This window comes from Salvelinus fontinalis, chromosome 16, assembly GCF_029448725.1.
Source record: "Salvelinus fontinalis isolate EN_2023a chromosome 16, ASM2944872v1, whole genome shotgun sequence".
In the NCBI taxonomy this organism is placed as follows: domain Eukaryota; kingdom Metazoa; phylum Chordata; class Actinopteri; order Salmoniformes; family Salmonidae; genus Salvelinus; species Salvelinus fontinalis.
This window is the reverse complement of record NC_074680.1, coordinates 52,651,711-52,675,053: the sequence shown is the minus strand read 5'-3', so window position 1 is coordinate 52,675,053 and position 23,343 is coordinate 52,651,711. Positions and strand designations below refer to the sequence as shown.

The window sequence follows — 23,343 nt, the reverse complement described above, 5'->3', positions numbered from 1 at the left end:
GCAGACCATATGAACCATGAGTCCTATAGTCAGACCATATGAACCATGAGTCCTATAGTCAGAGTAGAGGGGGTAAAGCAGACCATATGAACCATGAGTCCTATAGTCAGAGTAGAGGGGGTAAAGCAGACCATATGAACCATGAGTCCTATAGTCAGAGTAGAGGGGGTAAAGCAGATCATATGAACCATGAGTCCTATAGTCAGAGTAGAGGGGGTAAAGCAGACCATATGAACCATGAGTCCTATAGTCAGAGTAGAGGGGGTAAAGCAGACCATATGAACCATGAGTCCTATAGTCAGACCATATGAACCATGAGTCCTATAGTCAGAGTAGAGGGGGTAAAGCAGACCATATGAACCATGAGTCCTATAGTCAGAGTAGAGGGGGTAAAGCAGACCATATGAACCATGAGTCCTATAGTCAGACCATATGAACCATGAGTCCTATAGTCAGAGTAGAGGGGGTAAAGCAGATCATATGAACCATGAGTCCTATAGTCAGAGTAGAGGGGGTAAAGCAGACCATATGAACCATGAGTCCTATAGTCAGAGTAGAGGGGGTAAAGCAGATCATATGAACCATGAGTCCTATAGTCAGAGTAGAGGGGGTAAAGCAGATCACATGGACCATGAGTCCTATAGTCAGAGTAGAGGGGGTAAAGCAGACCATATGAACCATGAGTCCTATAGTCAGAGTAGAGGGGGTAAAGCAGACCATATGAACCATGAGTCCTATAGTCAGACCATATGAACCATGAGTCCTATAGTCAGAGTAGAGGGGGTAAAGCAGACCATATGAACCATGAGTCCTATAGTCAGAGTAGAGGGGGTAAAGCAGACCATATGAACCATGAGTCCTATAGTCAGAGTAGAGGGGGTAAAGCAGACCATATGGACCATGAGTCCTATAGTCAGAGTAGAGGGGGTAAAGGAGACCATATGAACCATGAGTCCTATAGTCAGAGTAGAGGGGGTAAAGCAGACCATATGAACCATGAGTCCTATAGTCAGAGTAGAGGGGGTAAAGCAGACCATATGGACCATGAGTCCTATAGTCAGAGTAGAGGGGGTAAAGCAGATCATATGAACCATGAGTCCTATAGGCAGATCATATGGACCATGAGTCCTATAGTCAGAGTAGAGGGGGTAAAGCAGATCATATGAACCATGAGTCCTATAGGCAGATCATATGAACCATGAGTCCTATAGTCAGAGTAGAGGGGGTAAAGCAGACCATATGAACCATGAGTCCTATAGTCAGAGTAGAGGGGGTAAAGCAGATCATATGAACCATGAGTCCTATAGGCAGATCATATGGACCATGAGTCCTATAGTCAGAGTAGAGGGGGTAAAGCAGATCATATGAACCATGAGTCCTATAGGCAGATCATATGAAACATGAGTCCTATAGTCAGAGTAGAGGGGGTAAAGCAGACCATATGAACCATGAGTCCTATAGTCAGAGTAGAGGGGGTAAAGCAGATCATATGAACCATGAGTCCTATAGTCAGAGTAGAGGGGGTAAAGCAGACCATATGAACCATGAGTCCTATAGTCAGAGTAGAGGGGGTAAAGCAGACCATATGGACCATGAGTCCTATAGTCAGAGTAGAGGGGGTAAAGCAGACCATATGATCCATGAGTCCTATAGTCAGAGTAGAGGGGGTAAAGCAGACCATATGAACCATGAGTCCTATAGTCAGAGTAGAGGGGGTAAAGCAGATCATATGGACCATGAGTCCTATAGTCAGAGTAGAGGGGGTAAAGCAGATCATATGAACCATGAGTCCTATAGTCAGAGTAGAGGGGGTAAAGCAGACCATATGAACCATGAGTCCTATAGTCAGAGTAGAGGGGGTAAAGCAGACCATATGAACCATGAGTCCTATAGTCAGAGTAGAGGGGGTAAAGCAGACCATATGAACCATGAGTCCTATAGTCAGAGTAGAGGGGGTAAAGCAGACCATATGAACCATGAGTCCTATAGTCAGACCATATGAACCATGAGTCCTATAGTCAGAGTAGAGGGGGTAAAGCAGACCATATGAACAATGAGTCCTATAGTCAGAGTAGAGGGGGTAAAGCAGACCATATGAACCATGAGTCCTATAGTCAGAGTAGAGGGGGTAAAGCAGACCATATGAACCATGAGTCCTATAGTCAGAGTAGAGGGGGTAAAGCAGACCATATGAACCATGAGTCCTATAGTCAGAGTAGAGGGGGTAAAGCAGACCATATGGACCATGAGTCCTATAGTCAGAGTAGAGGGGGTAAAGCAGACCATATGAACCATGAGTCATATAGAGTAGAGGGGGTAAAGCAGACCATATGAACCATGAGTCCTATAGTCAGAGTAGAGGGGGTAAAGCAGATCATATGGACCATGAGTCCTATAGTCAGAGTAGAGGGGGTAAAGCAGACCATATGAACCATGAGTCCTATAGTCAGAGTAGAGGGGGTAAAGCAGACCATATGAACCATGAGTCCTATAGTCAGAGTAGAGGGGGTAAAGCAGACCATATGAACCATGAATCCTATAGTCAGACCATATGAACCATGAGTCCTATAGTCAGAGTAGAGGGGGTAAAGCAGACCATGTGAACCATGAGTCCTATAGTCAGAGTAGAGGGGGTAAAGCAGATCATATGGACCATGAGTCCTATAGTCAGAGTAGAGGGGGTAAAGCAGATCATATGAACCATGAGTCTTTTTGTCAGAGTAGAGGGGGTAAAGCAGACCATATGAACCATGAGTCCTATAGTCAGAGTAGAGGGGGTAAAGCAGACCATATGAACCATGAGTCCTATAGTCAGAGTAGAGGGGGTAAAGCAGACAATATGAACCATGAGTCCTATAGTCAGAGTAGAGGGGGTAAAGCAGACCATATGAACCATGAGTCCTATAGTCAGACCATATGAACCATGAGTCCTATAGTCAGAGTAGAGGGGGTAAAGCAGACCATATGAACCATGAGTCCTATAGTCAGAGTAGAGGGGGTAAAGCAGATCATATGAACCATGAGTCCTATAGGCAGATCATATGAACCATGAGTCCTATAGTCAGAGTAGAGGGGGTAAAGCAGACCATATGAACCATGAGTCCTATAGTCAGAGTAGAGGGGGTAAAGCAGATCATATGAACCATGAGTCCTATAGTCAGAGTAGAGGGGGTAAAGCAGACCATATGATCCATGAGTCCTATAGTCAGAGTAGAGGGGGTAAAGCAGACCATATGGACCATGAGTCCTATAGTCAGAGTAGAGGGGGTAAAGCAGACCATATGAACCATGAGTCCTATAGTCAGAGTAGAGGGGGTAAAGCAGACCATATGAACCATGAGTCCTATAGTCAGAGTAGAGGGGGTAAAGCAGACCATATGAACCATGAATCCTATAGTCAGACCATATGAACCATGAGTCCTATAGTCAGAGTAGAGGGGGTAAAGCAGACCATGTGAACCATGAGTCCTATAGTCAGAGTAGAGGGGGTAAAGCAGATCATATGGACCATGAGTCCTATAGTCAGAGTAGAGGGGGTAAAGCAGATCATATGAACCATGAGTCTTTTTGTCAGAGTAGAGGGGGTAAAGCAGACCATATGAACCATGAGTCCTATAGTCAGAGTAGAGGGGGTAAAGCAGACCATATGAACCATGAGTCCTATAGTCAGAGTAGAGGGGGTAAAGCAGACAATATGAACCATGAGTCCTATAGTCAGAGTAGAGGGGGTAAAGCAGACCATATGAACCATGAGTCCTATAGTCAGACCATATGAACCATGAGTCCTATAGTCAGAGTAGAGGGGGTAAAGCAGACCATATGAACCATGAGTCCTATAGTCAGAGTAGAGGGGGTAAAGCAGATCATATGAACCATGAGTCCTATAGGCAGATCATATGAACCATGAGTCCTATAGTCAGAGTAGAGGGGGTAAAGCAGACCATATGAACCATGAGTCCTATAGTCAGAGTAGAGGGGGTAAAGCAGATCATATGAACCATGAGTCCTATAGTCAGAGTAGAGGGGGTAAAGCAGACCATATGGACCATGAGTCCTATAGTCAGAGTAGAGGGGGTAAAGCAGACCATATGATCCATGAGTCCTATAGTCAGAGTAGAGGGGGTAAAGCAGACCATATGAACCATGAGTCCTATAGTCAGAGTAGAGGGGGTAAAGCAGACCATATGGACCATGAGTCCTATAGTCAGAGTAGAGGGGGTAAAGCAGACCATATGAACCATGAGTCATATAGAGTAGAGGGGGTAAAGCAGACCATATGAACCATGAGTCCTATAGTCAGAGTAGAAGGGGTAAAGCAGATCATATGGACCATGAGTCCTATAGTCAGAGTAGAGGGGGTAAAGCAGACCATATGAACCATGAGTCCTATAGTCAGAGTAGAGGGGGTAAAGCAGACCATATGAACCATGAGTCCTATAGTCAGAGTAGAGGGGGTAAAGCAGACCATATGAACAATGAGTCCTATAGTCAGAGTAGAGGGGGTAAAGCAGACCATATGAACCATGAGTCCTATAGTCAGACCATATGAACAATGAGTCCTATAGTCAGAGTAGAGGGGGTAAAGCAGACCATATGAACCATGAGTCCTATAGTCAGAGTAGAGGGGGTAAAGCAGACCATATGAACAATGAGTCCTATAGTCAGAGTAGAGGGGGTAAAGCAGACCATATGAACAATGAGTCCTATAGTCAGAGTAGAGGGGGTAAAGCAGACCATATGAACCATGAGTCCTATAGTCAGACCATATGAAGCATGAGTCCTATAGTCAGAGTAGAGGGGGTAAAGCAGACCATATGAACCATGAGTCCTATAGTCAGACCATATGAACCATGAGTCCTATAGTAAGAGTAGAGGGGGTAAAGCAGACCATATGAACCATGAGTCCTATAGTCAGAGTAGAGGGGGTAAAGCAGACCATATGGACCATGAGTCCTATAGTCAGAGTAGAGGGGGTAAAGCAGACCATATGATCCATGAGTCCTATAGTCAGAGTAGAGGGGGTAAAGCAGATCATATGGACCATGAGTCCTATAGTCAGAGTAGAGGGGGTAAAGCAGACCATATGAACCATGAGTCCTATAGTCAGAGTAGAGGGGGTAAAGGAGACCATATGAACCATGAGTCCTATAGTCAGAGCAGAGGGGGTAAAGCAGATCATATGGACCATGAGTCCTATAGTCAGAGTAGAGGGGGTAAAGCAGATTATATGATCCATGAGTCCTATAGTCAGAGTAGAGGGGGTAAAGCAGACCATATGATCCATGAGTCCTATAGTCAGACCATATGAACCATGAGTCCTATAGTCAGAGTAGAGGGGGTAAAGCAGACCATATGAACCATGAGTCCTATAGTCAGAGTAGAGGGGGTAAAGCAGATCATATGGACCATGAGTCCTATAGTCAGACCATATGAACCATGAGTCCTATAGTCAGAGTAGAGGGGGTAAAGCAGACCATATGAACCATGAGTCCTATAGTCAGAGTAGAGGGGGTAAAGCAGACCATATGAACCATGAGTCCTATAGTCAGACCATATGAACCATGAGTCCTATAGTCAGACAGTATGAACCATGAGTCCTATAGTCAGAGTAGAGGGGGTAAAGCAGACCATATGAACCATGAGTCCTATAGTCAGAGTAGAGGGGGTAAAGCAGACCATATGAACCATGAGTCCTATAGTCAGAGTAGAGGGGGTAAAGTACTATCACTATCTACTGTCAAATGAGAATTTATTCTTAATTGAACAATCTGCTTAACACAGGACATCCTGTAATACCGCAGTAAACAGACCATATGAGTCATACTGCAGTCAACAGACCATATGAGTCATACTGCAGTCAACAGACCATATGAGTCATACTGCAGTAAACAGACCATATGAGTCATACTGCAGTAAACAGACCATATGAGCCATACTGCAGTAAACAGACCATATGAGTCATACTGCAGTCAACAGACCATATGAGTCATACTGCAGTCAACAGACCATATGAGTCATACTGCAGTCAACAGACCATATGAGTCATACTGCAGTAAACAGACCATATGAGCCATACTGCAGTAAACAGACCATATGAGTCATACTGCAGTCAACAGACCATATGAGTCATACTGCAGTCAACAGACCATATGAGTCATACTGCAGTAAACAGACCATATGAGCCATACTGCAGTAAACAGACCATATGAGCCATACTGCAGTAAACAGACCATATGAGTCATACTGCAGTAAACAGACCATTTGAGTCATACTGCAGTAAACAGACCATTTGAGTCATACTGCAGTAAACAGACCATATGAGTCATACTGCAGTAAACAGACCATATGAGCCATACTGCAGTAAACAGACCATATGAGTCATACTGCAGTAAACAGACCATTTGAGCCATACTGCAGTAAACAGACCATTTGAGTCATACTGCAGTAAACAGACCATATGAGTCATACTGCAGTAAACAGACCATATGAGCCATACTGCAGTAAACAGACCATATGAGTCATACTGCAGTAAACAGACCATTTGAGCCATACTGCAGTAAACAGACCATATGAGCCATACTGCAGTAAACAGACCATATGAGCCATACTGCAGTAAACAGACCATATGAGCCATACTGCAGTAAACATACCATATGAGCCATACTGCAGTAAACAGACCATATGAGTCATACTGCAGTCAACAGACCATATGAGCCATACTGCAGTAAACAGACCATATGAGTCATACTGCAGTAAACAGACCATTTGAGCCATACTGCAGTAAACAGACCATATGAGCCATACTGCAGTAAACAGACCATATGAGTCATACTGCAGTAAACAGACCATTTGAGCCATACTGCAGTAAACAGACCATATGAGCCATACTGCAGTAAACAGACCATATGAGTCATACTGCAGTAAACAGACCATATGAGTCATACTGCAGTAAACAGACCATTTGAGCCATACTGCTGCTATTCCAGTTTCAGCTGTTCTGCCTGCGGTTATGGAACCGCCACCTGTCCCGGACCTGCTATTTTCAACTCTTGATGATCGGCTATGAAAAGCCAACTGAAAATTATTCATGATTATTATTTGACCATGCTTGTCACTTATGAACATTTTGAACATCTTGGCATAGTTCTGTTATAATCTCCACCCAGCACAGCCAGAAGAGGACTGGCCACCCCTCATAGCCTGGTTCCTCTCTAGGTTTCTTCCTAGGTTTTGGCCTTTCTAGGGAGTTTTTCCTAGCCACCGTGCTTCTACACCTGCATTGCTTGCTGTTTGGGGTTTTAGGCTGGGTGTCTGTACAGCACTTCAAGATATTAGCTGATGTACGAAGGGCTATATAAAATAAACTTGATTTGATTTAATACTGCAGTCAACAGACCATATGAGCCATACTGCAGTAAACAGACCATATGAGTCATAATGCAGTAAACAGACCATATGAGTCATACTGCAGTAAACAGACCATTTGAGCCATACTGCAGTCAACAGACCATATGAGCCATACTGCAGTAAACAGACCATATGAGTCATACTGCAGTAAACAGACCATATGAGTCATACTGCAGTAAACAGACCATATGAGTCATACTGCAGTAAACAGACCATATGAGTCATACTGCAGTAAACAGACCATATGAGCCATACTGCAGTAAACAGACCATATGAGCCATACTGCAGTAAACAGACCATATGAGCCATACTGCAGTAAACAGACCATATGAGTCATACTGCAGTAAACAGACCATATGAGCCATACTGCAGTAAACAGACCATATGAGTCATACTGCAGTAAACAGACCATATGAGTCATACTGCAGTAAACAGACCATATCATTGATTGATTGGTTAAGTCTGATCTATAAATTCATTGATTGATTGGTTAAGTCTGATCTATAAATTCATTGATTGATTGGTTAAGTCTGATCTATAAATTCATTGATTGATTGGTTAAGTCTGATCTATAAATTCATTGAATGATTGGTTAAGTCTGATCTATAAATGTATTGATTGGTTAAGTCTGATCTATAAATTCATTGATTGATTGGTTAAGTCATTGATTGATTGATCAATTGTGCAAAGCCATCTGGAAGAAACAGCTTCGGCCACTGTTTATCCCCACTGAGTTTGATGCAGGCATCTGCATGTTGGTTCATGTCAGGGCGATGGATAAAGTCGTCAGGGCGACGGATAAAGTCGTCAGGGCGACGGATAAAGTCGTCAGGGCGACGGATAAAGACGTCAGGGCGACGGATAAAGTCGTCAGGGCGACGGATAAAGTCGTCAGGGCGACGGATAAAGTCGTCAGGGCGACGGATAAAGTCGTCAGGGCGACGGATAAAGTCGTCAGGGCGACGGATAAAGTCGTCAGGGCGATGGATATTTTGGGTGCAAGTTGCAGGAGCGTATGGGTATGCAGATGCAGCAGCAGTAGCGAGTTTGAGAGATGATGGTTGGGGAACAGGGAGGATGTGGGTGGTGGTGGCTGGGTGGCTGAGCTGGGTGGCTCGAGGTGAGGCAATTCCTGCTGTGGCCCCTGGGAACCTCTGCTGGTAGTCTTGTCTACACTTCTTGTTTCTCAATCTATCGATCACACTTTTTTTATAGCCCAGCACTAAACTCATTGCATTGGGTATGGTAGTGCCGGGATAGAGAACAGAGCCGGGCCCCAGGAATGCCTTGAGAAACAGTGGTACACAAAGACTGATGTAGTGTTGCGTCTGAACATTGGGGTCCATAGACATTGTTTGTTTGTTTTTGCATCATGACGTGGGTTGAACTTGAGACCAGTGATAAACAGACTCTAAATTAAACTTGACTTGTGTCCTGAGTGGACCAGTCCTTTAATAAAGCTGTCCAGACCTGGGGTTATGTTCTGAGTCGACCAGTCCTTTAATAAAGCTGTCCAGACCTGGCGTTATGTTCTGAGTGGACCAGTCCTTTAATAAAGCTGTCCAGACCTGGTGTTATGTTCTGAGTCGACCAGTCCTTTAATAAAGCTGTCCAGACCTGGTGTTATGTTCTGAGTCGACCAGTCCTTTAATAAAGCTGTCCAGACCTGGTGTTATGTTCTGAGTCGACCAGTCCTTTAATAAAGCTGTCCAGACCTGGCGTTATGTTCTGAGTGGACCAGTCCTTTAATAAAGCTGTCCAGACCTGGCGTTATGTTCTGAGTGGACCAGTCCTTTAATAAAGCTGTCCAGACCTGGGGTTATGTTCTGAGTGGACCAGTCCTTTAATAAAGCTGTCCAGACCTGGCGTTATGTTCTGAGTCGACCAGTCCTTTAATAAAGCTGTCCAGACCTGGGGTTATGTTCTGAGTGGACCAGTCCTTTAATAAAGCTGTCCAGACCTGGGGTTATGTCCCAAATGTTACCCTATGGGCCCTGATCAAAAGTAGTGCACTACATAGGGACTAGGGTGCCATTGCTAGCTGTCTTGAATGTTTCTTTGTATTTGCTACGCTGTGTTAGCATCACATTAAGAGGTAGGGAGGGAATGGCTCTACTAATGACTGTATTAAATGGTTCTTTGTATTTGCTACGCTACGCTGTGTTAGCATCACATTAAGAGGTAGGGAGGGAATGGCTTCACTAATGACTGTATTGAATGGTTCTTTGTATTTGCTACGCTACGCTACGCTGTGTTAGCATTACATTAAGAGGTAGGGAGGGAATGGCTGTACTAATGACTGTATTGAATGGTTCTTTTGTATTTGCTACGCTACGCTACGCTGTGTTAGCATCACATTAAGAGGTAGGGAGGGAATGGCTCTACTAATAACTGTATTGAATGTTTCTTTGTATTTGCTACGCTACGCTATGCTACTCTGTGTTAGCATCACATTAAGAGGTAGGGAGGGAATGGCTTCACTAATGACTGTATTGAATGGTTCTTTGTATTTGCTACGCTACGCTACGCTGTGTTAGCATTACATTAAGAGGTAGGGAGGGAATGGCTGTACTAATGACTGTATTGAATGGTTCTTTTGTATTTGCTACGCTACGCTACGCTGTGTTAGCATCACATTAAGAGGTAGGGAGGGAATGGCTCTACTAATAACTGTATTGAATGTTTCTTTGTATTTGCTACGCTACGCTATGCTACTCTGTGTTAGCATCACATTAAGAGGTAGGGAGGGAATGGCTGTACTAATGACTGTATTGAATGGTTCTTTTGTATTTGCTACGCTACGCTACGCTGTGTTAGCATCACATTAAGAGGTAGGGAGGGAATGGCTCTACTAATAACTGTATTGAATGTTTCTTTGTATTTGCTACGCTATGCTACTCTGTGTTAGCATCACATTAAGAGGTAGGGAGGGAATGGCTCTACTAATAACTGTATTGAATGATTCTTTGTATTTGCTACGCTACGCTACGCTGTGTTAGCATCACATTAAGAGGTAGGGAGGGAATGGCTGTACTAATAACTGTATTGAATGTTTCTTTGTATTTGCTACGCTATGCTACTCTGTGTTAGCATCACATTAAGAGGTAGGGAGGGAATGGCTCTACTAATAACTGTATTGAATGTTTCTTTGTATTTGCTACGCTATGCTACTCTGTGTTAGCATCACATTAAGAGGTAGGGAGGGAATGGCTCTACTAATAACTGTATTGAATGTTTCTTTGTATTTGCTACGCTACGCTATGCTACTCTGTGTTAGCATCACATTAAGAGGTAGGGAGGGAATGGCTCTACTAATGACTGTATTGAATGGTTCTTTGTATTTGCTACGCTACGCTACGCTGTGTTAGCATCACATTAAGAGGTAGGGAGGGAATGGCTTCACTAATGACTGTATTGAATGTTTCTTTGTATTTGCTACGCTGTGTTAGCATTACATTAAGAAGTAGGGAGGGAATGGCTTCACTAATGACTGTATTGAATGGTTCTTTGTATTTGCTACGCTACGCTACGCTACGCTGTGTTAGCATCACATTAAGAGGTAGGGAGGGAATGGCTCTACTAATGACTACTCACTTCAAACCCAGTAGTAATGGACTCTACCATTCACACAGACTCCCCTTGGGGTTTTATACTGTTTAAACCCAGTAGTAATGGACTACCATTCACACAGACTCCCCATGTGGTTTTATACTGTTTAAACCCAGTAGTAATGGACTCTACCATTCACACAGACTCCCCATGGGGTTTTATACTGTTTAAACCCAGTAGTAATGGACTCTACCATTCACACAGACTCCCCTTGGCGTTTTATACTGTTTAAACCCAGTAGTAATGGACTCTACCATTCACAGAGACTCCCCTTGGCGTGTTATACTGTTTAAACCCAGTAGTAATGGACTCTACCATTCACACAGACTCCCCTTGGGGTTTTGTAATTATCCCGTCTGTGGCACCTTAGCCACTTATAAAGTCCTTTTATAGTGGTGTTCTAGGGGATAGGGAGCCATTTGGGACTCAATTAGACTGACCATCTGTCTTCTTGGTTAAACATGACCCTGGACTGTCTATCTGACTCCTTGGTTAAACATGACCCTGGACTGTCTATCTGACTCCTTGGTTAAACATGACCCTGGACTGTCTATCTGCCTCCTTGGTTAAACATCACCCTGGACTGTCTATCTGCCTCCTTGGTTAAAACATGACCCTGGACTGTCGATATCTCTCCTTGGTTAAACATGACCCTGGACTGTCTATCGGACTCCTTGGTTAAACATGACCCTGGACTGTCGATCTGACTCCTTGGTTAAACATGACCCTGGACTGTCTATCTGACTCATTGGTTAAACATGACCCTGGACTGTCTATCTGACTCCTTGGTTAAACATGACCCTGGACTGTCTATCTGGCCCCTTGGTTAAACATGACCCTGGAATGTCTATCTGGCTCCTTGGTTAAACATGACCCTGGACTGTCTATCTGACTCCTTGGTTAAACATGACCCTGGACTGTCTATCTGTCCCCTTGGTTAAACATGACCCTGGACTGTCTATCTGGCTCCTTGGTTAAACATGACCCTGGACTGTCTATCTGACTCCTTGGTTAAACATGACCCTGGACTGTCTATCTGACTCCTTGGTTAAACATGACCCTGGACTGTCTATCTGGCTCCTTGGTTAAACATGACCCTGGACTGTCTATCTGACTCCTTGGTTAAACATGACCCTGGACTGTCTATCTGACTCCTTGGTTAAACATGACCCTGGACTGTCTATCTGACTCCTTGGTTAAACATGACCCTGGACTGTCTATCTGGCTCCTTGGTTAAACATGACCCTGGACTGTCTATCTGGCTCCTTGGTTAAACATGACCCTGGACTGTCTCTGACTCCTTGGTTAAACAGGATCCTGGACTGTCTATCTGACTCCTTGGTTAAACATGACCCTGGCCTGTCGATCTGACTCCTTGGTTAAACAGGACCCTGGACTGTCTATCTGACTCCTTGGTTAAACATGACCCTGGACTGTCTATCTGACTCCTTGGTTGAACATGACCCTGGACTGTCTATCTGTCTCCTTGGTTAAACATGACCCTGGACTGTCTATCTGACTCCTTGGTTAAACATGATCCTGGACTGTCTATCTGACTCCTTGGTTAAACATGACCCTGGACTGTCTATCTCACTCCTTGGTTAAACATGACCCTGGACTGTCTATCTGACTCCTTGGTTGAACATGACCCTGGACTGTCTATCTGGCTCCTTGGTTAAACATGACCCTGGACTGTATATCTGACTCCTTGGTTAAACATGACCCTGGACTGTCTATCGGACTCCTTGGCTAAACATGGCCCTGGACTGTCTATCTGACTCCTTGGTTAAACATGACCCTGGACTGTCTATCTCACTCCTTGGTTAAACATGACCCTGGACTGTATATCTGACTCCTTGGTTAAACATGACCCTGGACTGTCTATCTGACTCCTTGGTTAAACATGACCCTGGACTGTCTATCTGGCTCCTTGGTTAAACATGACCCTGGACTGTCTATCTGACTCCTTGGTTAAACATGACTTTGCATATGAACCCTATTCCTCAGTTTAAAGTCCCGTTGTCCTCTTTGACAAGACATTGTCATTACTTCAGTCTTTCTTTGTATTGCTCTTTTAATTATCTGGTGTCATAATGCCTCAGAAGAAATCCAGTGAGCATGTTTTATGTCTAATAGTTATTCACGCTTTGCAAAATAACCCCCCTATTTTTTAAATGTCCCGGTCATTAATACATCTCAACCGCTCTTTATTACCGTAATGTTTTCCATTATAACATTTAACTGACTTTATAATTAGTCTTACTGATACTTATTGATACTTAAGCCAATAAGGAAGCAGCCAGGGGGTTGATGTCCAGATGTAGCGGGGAGACAGCATAACATACAATACAGACATGTATGGGGGCTGAGTAACAACCCAAATGGAACCTTATTCATATGGGGACTGTTAACCAGGCTCCATAGGGCTCTATATAGGGACTGTTAACCAGGCTCCATAGGGCTCTATATAGGGACTGTTGACCAGGTTCTACATGGCTCTATATAGGGACTGTTAACCAGGCTCCATAGGGCTCTATATAGGGACTGTTGACCAGGTTCCATAGGGCTCTATATAGGGACTGTTGACCAGGTTCCATAGGGCTCTATATAGGGACTGTTGACCAGGTTCCATAGGGCTCTATATAGGGACTGTTAACCAGGCTCCATAGGGCTCTATATAGGGACTGTTAACCAGGCTCCATAGGGCTCTATATAGGGACTGTTAACCAGGCTCCATAGGGCTCTATATAGGGACTGTTGACCAGGTTCTACATGGCTCTATATAGGGACTGTTAACCAGGCTCCATAGGGCTCTATATAGGGACTGTTGACCAGGTTCCATAGGGCTCTATATAGGGACTGTTAACCAGGTTCCATAGGGCTCTATATAGGGACTGTTAACCAGGTTCCATAGGGCTCTATATAGGGACTGTTGACCAGGTTCCATAGGGCTCTATATAGGGACTGTTAACCAGGTTCCATAGGGCTCTATATAGGGACTGTTAACCAGGCTCCATAGGGCTCTATATAGGGACTGTTAACCAGGCTCCATAGGGCTCTATATAGGGACTGTTAACCAGGCTCCATAGGGCTCTATATAGGGACTGTTGACCAGGTTCTACATGGCTCTATATAGGGACTGTTAACCAGGCTCCATAGGGCTCTATATAGGGACTGTTGACCAGGTTCCATAGGGCTCTATATAGGGACTGTTAACCAGGTTCCATAGGGCTCTATATAGGGACTGTTGACCAGGTTCCATAGGGCTCTATATAGGGACTGTTAACCATGTTCCATAGGGTTCTATATAGGGACTGTTAACCAGGTTCCATAGGGCTCTATATATAAGGACAGCCGTCAAAGGCCTGTGTTCCTTATATGAGACAAGGGCTTAAGCCAAGTAAAGTAAGCCATATGGATCTGGTCAAAAGTAGTACACTAGATAGGGAATAGGGTGCCATATGGATCTGGTCAAAAGTAGTGCACTAGATAGGGAATAGGGTGCCGTTTCGGCCGTACCCCTGGATAGAGACAGATACAGGTCAGAGGTCACAGGAGTGTCCCATCCTGTCTTCCTTACCTGGAAATCTGTGACCAGGTCGCGTCCCAGGGTGCTGATGGGCGAGTCTCGGGACATGGAGGTGACCCCTGACAGGAAGCTGCTAGACTCTGTAAGGTTGGGCATGGGCGACAGGTCATCCCCCCTATCCCGGTCCCCTCCCCTCTCCCTTAGCCCGTCTCCCAGGTGATCCACCTTCTCCATGAAGATATGGAGCTCTGTCCTGAAGGCCTTCATCCGGGTGTTGATAGTGTCCAGGACCTGGGAGTCTTGTAGGGACTCGGGGAGTGTGGTGGTGTCCCCCATGTCCTCTCCGCTTCCCTCCCCCCTGTGTGCTCTCAACCCCTCTATGCAGAGACTGTCTCCTCCTGTTACTATAATCTTTCCCTCGTAGATCAGACTGTCCGTGTCGGTAATGAGACGGTCTACGGTCTTCCCAAGACGCTCTGCTTCTCGTTTGACGTTCATGAACGTCTCACGGTCTTCTCGTCTGAGGTTGGCTAGTTCCGTGGTGCTGAGCCCGCTGATCTCGTCCGAGGGCTTGTGACTTCCGAAACCAGAGGTCGTGGTCGTCTTCTCGAACAGGTCCTCCGAGTCGCTCTCGCCGCCGACAGGCCCCTCCCTCTTGGGGTGTAGGAGGAGGAGCCTCCCAGTCTCTTCCTCCTCTGCGGCGTCACGGTGGCCGGTGTCGCTGTCTGCATCGCTGTCCCGCGGGGAGCCGGTGCGGAGGCCCAGGTGTTGGGCCAGGTCACAGCGCTGGACGTTGGACATCAGGACTCTGTTCTCATACTGCAGCTTCATCACCTGGATGGGTAAGGAGACAAGACACCAATATGTTAGCTTCAGAGAGAAGACACCATTATGTTAGCTTCAGAGTCAAGACACCAATATGTTAGCTTCAGAGAGAAGACACCAATATGTTAGCTTCAGAGAGAAGACACCAATATGTTAGCTTCAGAGAGAAGACACCATTATGTTAGCTTCAGAGTCAAGACACCAATATGTTAGATTCAGAGAGAAGACACCAATATGTTAGCTTCAGAGTCAAGACACCATTATGTTAGCTTCAGAGTCAAGACACCATTATGTTAGCTTCAGAGTCAAGACACCATTATGTTAGCTTCAGAGAGAAGACACCATTATGTTAGCTTCAGAGAGAAGACACCATTATGTTAGCTTCAGAGAGAAGACACCATTATGTTAGCTTCAGAGAGAAGACACCATTATGTTAGCTTCAGAGAGAAGACACCATTATGTTAGCTTCAGAGAGAAGACACCATTATGTTAGCTTCAGGAACATCTTAAGACAAAAGATCTTTACAAAGATAACAACCGGATACAATGCACAGAGCATTGTTGTTACTCCTGTGAGTGATAAACAGAGCATTATGGGTACTGTAGTACATCATACACAGAGCATTATGGGTACTGTAGTACATCATACAACACACCTTCCCGCTGAGCTCGTTGATCTGCTTCCTGGCTGCTTTCAGCTCCTCCATCATCACCACACCGCTCCCGTTACCCCCGTTACCCCCGTTACCGGTCTTCATCAGCATCACTCCGACATCGACCTCCTCGTCTCTCGGGCCGAACTTGAATCGGTTCAGTTCGGAGGTCAGCTGCTTGTTGTGGTCCTCGATCTCCGAGATGGACCGCCGGAGAAGTTCTGCCTCTTCCTCTACGAACTGTAGGTGGCGCCGCAGCTCCCCGGCGGACTCCAGAGCGTCTCCGTCGTACGGGGAGGAGGGCATGCTGCTGAAGGGCTCCCGGCCGAAACAGTCCCTCTCGTACTGGCAGCGGATGTCCTCGTTCTCAGCCCTCAGGCCTCGGTTCTCCACCTGATAATAATGATCACAATGTCATGTTTTATTTAGGAAATTATTTTCTTTCCTATACGAAGATAAAAAATTATGACAAAGTTTGTTTTCGAAATGGTCTCCTATTTACTATGTAGTTCACTGCTTTACACCCTACTGGGCCCTGGTCAAAAGTGGTGCATAGTTCCCTGGTCTATAGTAGTGCATAGGGCCCTGGTCTATAGTAGTGCATTGGGCCCTGGTCTATAGTAGTGCATAGGGCCCTGGTCTATAGTAGTGCATAGGGCCCTGGTCTATAGTAGTACATAGGGCTCTGGTCTATAGTAGTGCATAGGGCCCTGGTCTATAGTAGTGCATAGGGCCCTGGTCTATAGTAGTGCATAGGGCCCTGGTCTATAGTAGTGCATAGTTCCCTGGTCTATAGTAGTGCATTGGGCCCTGGTCTATAGTAGTGCATAGGGCCCTGGTCTATAGTAGTATATAGGGCCCTGGTCTATAGTAGTACATAGGGCCCTGGTCTATAGTAGTGCATAGGGCCCTGGTCTATAGTAGTGCATAGGGCCCTGGTCTATAGTAGTGCATAGGGCCCTGGTCTATAGTAGTACATAGGGCCCTGGTCTATAGTAGTATATAGGGCCCTGGTCTATAGTAGTACATAGGGCCCTGGTCTATAGTAGTGCATAGGGCCCTGGTCTATAGTAGTGCATAGGGCCCTGGTCTATAGTAGTGCATAGGGCTCTGGTCTATAGTAGTGCATTGGGCCCTGGGCTATAGTAGTGCATAGGGCTCTGGTCTATAGTAGTGCATTGGGCCCTGGTCTATAGTAGTGCATAGGGCTCTGGTCTATAGTAGTGCATTGGGCCCTGGTCTATAGTAGTGCATAGGGCTCTGGTCTATAATAGTGCATTGGGCCCTGGTCTATAGTAGTGCATAGTTCCCTGGTCTATAGTAGTGCATTGGGCCCTGGTCTATAGTAGTGCATAGGGCCCTGGTCTATAGTAGTACATAGGGCCCTGGTCTATAGTAGTACATAGGGCCCTGGTCTATAGTAGTACATAGGGCTCTGGTCTATAGTAGTGGAAAAAGGTGACATTTGCGGGACACAGCCAAAGGTAAAATAGTCAGGGCACCTACCTCTAGTTCAACGATCTTCCTCCCCAGAATATTCGCCTCTTCCTCCACCAGTTTGAGTCGGAGCCGTAGCTCGGCCTCCCTGGTGCTGTGGGGCCCACCACCTGCGAGCTCCGCCAGGGGTAGAGGGCTGTCCACGTCCCCGTAGACTGACTTGTACTGCTGGATCTCCTGCTCTAGCTCTTCCTTCTCCCTCCCCAGCTTGGCCATCTTCTTACGCATGAGGGTGGACTCTTCCTTAGAGAATTGCAGCTGGCACCTGAGATCTGCACTGTCGTCCTGGTTCGGATACTTCTTGTCCTTAAACGTTTCCCTGCTCCCTCTCCGCCGTAAAGCGGTCTGTGAGAAGGAAGGAGAAATCACAAACATTATAGAGGACATACTGCACACTGATGGATACGATAACTAGGACAAGGTGGGGACAATGATTTACACAGTTTTAATTCTCAAATCTTTTGTCCTTTTTTGATAGAATACATGTACATATAATATCAAGGGCCCGGAGGTTTTCCTGCTCAGGTCTTGTCAATCAAATTCAATCAAATGTATTTTATAAACCCCTTTTTACATCAGCTGATATCTCAAAGTGCTGTACAGAAACCCAGCCTAAAACCCCAAACAGCAAGCAATGCAGATGTAGAAGCACGATGGCTAGGAAAAACTCCCTAGAAAGGCCAAAACCTAGGAAGAAACCTAGAGAGGAACCAGGCTATGAGGGGTGGCCAGTCCTCTTCTGGCTGTGCCAGGTGGAGATTATAAGAGGAAATGGCCATTAAGGCCAGATCGTTCTTCAAGACGTCCAAATAATAATCACAGTGGTTGTAGAGGATGCAACAGGTCACCACCTCAGGAGTAAATGTTAGTTGGCTTTTTATAGCCGAGCATTCAGAGGTCGAGACAACAGGTGCGGAGACCTTTGAAGTGAGTTTAAAGTTTACATGTTCAGAGAGACAGAGAGAAAGACGGACGGACAGAAATACAGACATGCAGGCAGACAGACAGAGAGAGAGGGAGAGCGAGACAGCGAGCCAGACAGCGAGCCAGACAGACAGACAGACAGACAGACAGACAGACAGACAGAAATACAGACATGCAGGCAGACAGACAGAGAGAGAGGGAGAGCGAGACAGCGAGCCAGACAGCGAGCCAGACAGACAGCGAGCCAGACAGACAGACAGACAGACAGACAGACAGACAGACAGACAGACAGACAGACAGACAGACAGACAGACAGACAGACAGACAGAAATACAGACATGCAGGCAGACAGACAGAGAGAGAGGGAGAGCGAGACAGCGAGCCAGACAGCGAGCCAGACAGACAGACAGAAATACAGACATGCAGGCAGACAGACAGAGAGAGAGGGAGAGCCAGACAGCGAGCCAGACAGCGAGCCAGACAGACAGACAGACAGACAGACAGACAGACAGACAGACAGACAGACAGACAGACAGACAGACAGACAGACAGCGAGCCAGACAGACAGACAGACAGACAGACAGACAGACAGACAGACAGACAGACAGACAGACAGACAGACAGACAGACAGACAGACAGACGTTGCCCCCGTCCGTCCTGTGTTTACTCCCATGTTATGGTGCTGTAACCAAGTGGTTTGCCCAACATAAACTGAGACCAGGAAGTGAGTGAGTCAAGGTCTGTCCCCGGCGGGTGTAACGAGGTCACAACACCCTCAGTCTTTCCATCTGGCCGGCCATCTACGATTCATATACACTACTAGCTATCCCCGCTAACCTATTTAACTACACATACCGGTGTAGAGAGGAGACTGGGGATTTGGTTTGAAGTTTCATGTACTTCCCCTAAGCCATGGGAGATTGTAAATGTCATGTGGGTTTGACTTTATAGCACGCCTGCAGCTCCCACACAGCGGCCCCATAGGAATCTGTATAAATGTCATGTGGGTTTGACTTTATAGCACGCCTGCAGCTCCCACACAGCGGCCCCATAGGAATCTGTATAAATGTCATGTGGGTTTGACTTTATAGCACGCCTGCAGCTCCCACACAGCGGCCCCATAGGAATCTGTATAAATGTCATGTGGGTTTGACTTTATAGCACGCCTGCAGCTCCCACACAGCGGCCCCATAGGAATCTGTATAAATGTCATGTGGGTTTGACTTTATAGCACGCCTGCAGCTCCCACACAGCGGCCCCATAGGAATCTGTATAAATGTCATGTGGGTTTGACTTTATAGCACGCCTGCAGCTCCCACACAGCGGCCCCATAGGAATCTGTATAAATGTCATGTGGGTTTGACTTTATAGCACGCCTGCAGCTCCCACACAGCGGCCCCATAGGATAGCACGCCTGCAGCTCCCACACAGCGGCCCCATAGGATAGCACGCCTGCAGCTCCCACACAGCGGCCCCATAGGATAGCACGCCTGCAGCTCCCACACAGCGGCCCCATAGGATAGCACGCCTGCAGCTCCCACACAGCGGCCCCATAGGATAGCACGCCTGCAGCTCCCACACAGCGGCCCCATAGGATAGCACGCCTGCAGCTCCCACACAGCGGCCCCATAGGATAGCACGCCTGCAGCTCCCACACAGCGGCCCCATAGGATAGCACGCCTGCAGCTCCCACACAGCGGCCCCATAGGATAGCACGCCTGCAGCTCCCACACAGCGGCCCCATAGGATAGCACGCCTGCAGCTCCCACACAGCGGCCCCATAGGATAGCACGCCTGCAGCTCCCACACAGCGGCCCCATAGGATAGCACGCCTGCAGCTCCCACACAGCGGCCCCATAGGATAGCACGCCTGCAGCTCCCACACAGCGGCCCCATAGGATAGCACGCCTGCAGCTCCCACACAGCGGCCCCATAGGATAGCACGCCTGCAGCTCCCACACAGCGGCCCCATAGGATAGCACGCCTGCAGCTCCCACACAGCGGCCCCATAGGATAGCACGCCTGCAGCTCCCACACAGCGGCCCCATAGGATAGCACGCCTGCAGCTCCCACACAGCGGCCCCATAGGATAGCACGCCTGCAGCTCCCACACAGCGGCCCCATAGGATAGCACGCCTGCAGCTCCCACACAGCGGCCCCATAGGATAGCACGCCTGCAGCTCCCACACAGCGGCCCCATAGGATAGCACGCCTGCAGCTCCCACACAGCGGCCCCATAGGATAGCACGCCTGCAGCTCCCACACAGCGGCCCCATAGGATAGCACGCCTGCAGCTCCCACACAGCGGCCCCATAGGATAGCACGCCTGCAGCTCCCACACAGCGGCCCCATAGGATAGCACGCCTGCAGCTCCCACACAGCGGCCCCATAGGATAGCACGCCTGCAGCTCCCACACAGCGGCCCCATAGGATAGCACGCCTGCAGCTCCCACACAGCGGCCCCATAGGATAGCACGCCTGCAGCTCCCACACAGCGGCCCCATAGGAATCTGTATAAATGTCATGTGGGTTTGACTTTATAGCACGCCTGCAGCTCCCACACAGCGGCCCCATAGGAATCTGTATAAATGTCATGTGGGTTTGACTTTATAGCACGCCTGCAGCTCCCACACAGCGGCCCCATAGGAATCTGTATAAATGTCATGTGGGTTTGACTTTATAGCACGCCTGCAGCTCCCACACAGCGGCCCCATAGGATAGCACGCCTGCAGCTCCCACACAGCGGCCCCATAGGATAGCACGCCTGCAGCTCCCACACAGCGGCCCCATAGGATAGCACGCCTGCAGCTCCCACACAGCGGCCCCATAGGATAGCACGCCTGCAGCTCCCACACAGCGGCCCCATAGGATAGCACGCCTGCAGCTCCCACACAGCGGCCCCATAGGATAGCACGCCTGCAGCTCCCACACAGCGGCCCCATAGGATAGCACGCCTGCAGCTCCCACACAGCGGCCCCATAGGAATCTGTATAAATGTCATAACAAGTAACATAGCCGGCGACGTAGGATTACATTCATAAGACATTTATGATTCGCCTGCAATGGTAAAACTTGGACTCAGATATTTATTTAGCAATATTCTACAGTATATACCAGCATAACTCAGGTGGCTGAAGCATACATGTCATTTAGTCCCCCCAAAGAAAGGCTCCAGAAAAGGCCTTCTGTCACCCAGAAAACAAAACTGTAAAGTTTCAAAATCATGACGTAGATAATGTTATGAAGGTGAACACCGTACGATTCAAAACGTGGAAAATGTGCACATTTAATTTAATATTATAAATCAAAGGTACGGTTTTGAAAATCATAACAGATTTGGGTAATTACCCCCCTAGGCAACATTATACGGTTGCCATGTTACATCACGGTTACTAACGTTACACACATTTCATGTCCATGCAGAAAGCAACGCATATTACCGGACTGTAGGAATCCTGAAATAATACGAGACAATAAGAACCTGTTAACGTGCCAAATAAATGTTTCTTAGATGCCAGAACAGTGTTTTATTTAGCTTTTATATATTTATTTATTTAGGGGATTTCCTGCATGTAAATTACCAAAGCGCCCTCTAGTGGCCTCACGGGTGGAATGTTATCGATATGTTTCTGTCACGATAATGCTAGTACGAACTCGAACCCGGGCGCAGAGAAACACAGCACGAAGAGATAAGGGTAAATCCAAATCTTTTACTTAAGAGTCTTAACAGAAACAAGGCAACAGCACAAGAACACACTAATAAAACACGAGACCTAAGCGAAGATCCAGGTCAACTGAGGAACATAAATAACAAGGCAACCAGGTGAACCGAGAAGGTAATTAAACACAGGTGAATCCAATAAGTAATAATCAGGGTAACCTGGAAAGTAGAAAACAGGGTAAAGGGGAACCCAGAGGTAACCAAGGAAACAACAATCAAATAACACAGAGCCTGTGACAGTTTCATAATTTCATAAATTAATAAACCCTTTTTCTTTTACACCGAAAATCGTAATGTTTCTATGTCAAACTGTTTCATTATATTTCTGTCTTCTGTGATGTATATAAAGTGTAATATTGGAATGCAAACTTAGAATTGAATACATTTCCCTTGTACACCTGACATGGTACAGGTGTGTTTTTATTCACACAACCATGTGTTTGAGGTGTATACTTTTGTGTCAAAGTAGATTTGTTAAAAAACTAACAAGACCCGTCCTGTGTGTCACTGATTTAGCCCACTGCAGTAAAAGGTGTGTTAGCTAGCTGTGTTAGCTAGCAAATGTCGAGCCGTCTATAGTTTGGCTAGTAGGCAAAAGCAATGTCGGCTAAATACAGCTGCCAAAACGTCTTATACTAACTGAGAAAACTACATGGTTAAAATATATTTCCACGTTTCGGGGGTTCATCCAGATCAGTGAAGGTAACATGCTGATTGAGTTGATGTAAGGAGGAACCCTGAATGTACAACATAGTTCCGTGCGCCCCAGGAAGAGTAGCTGCTACTTCTGCTAATAAATACTAATAAATACCAATAAAGGCCAATAAATACCAATAAATACTAATAAATACTAATAAACACCAATAAATACCAATAAATACTAATGAATACTAATAAACACCAATAAATACTAATACATACTAATAAAGGACAATAAATACTAATAAATACTAATACATGTTAATAAATACTAATAAATACTAATAAATATCAATGAATACTAATAAATACTAGTAAATACTAGTACATACTAATATATACTAGCGGATACTAATAGATACTAATAGATACCAATAAATACTAATAAATACTAATAAATACCAATAAATACTAATAAATACCAAAGTGTGCAACACAAGTAACCAAGGTGAAACATATCAATGTCAGAATGTTAACG

At 46.2% G+C, this 23,343-nt stretch overlaps 1 protein-coding gene across 1 annotated transcript in view; it reads right to left on the bottom strand.

The window, feature by feature from the left end:
- Positions 1-20,949, bottom strand: part of LOC129813405 (microtubule cross-linking factor 1-like) — a 123,204-nt gene extending 102,255 nt beyond the window's left edge. Inside the window, exons 1-4 of the mRNA XM_055865741.1 lie at positions 19,810-20,949; positions 17,530-17,865; positions 16,027-16,416; positions 14,597-15,379 (exon numbers count right to left, since the gene is read on the bottom strand). Of these exons, the coding sequence (XP_055721716.1) occupies positions 14,597-15,379; positions 16,027-16,416; positions 17,530-17,865; positions 19,810-20,949 (2,649 nt within the window). The remainder of the gene's footprint in view (positions 1-14,596; positions 15,380-16,026; positions 16,417-17,529; positions 17,866-19,809) is intronic.
- Between the last annotated feature and the right edge of the window lie 2,394 nt (positions 20,950-23,343).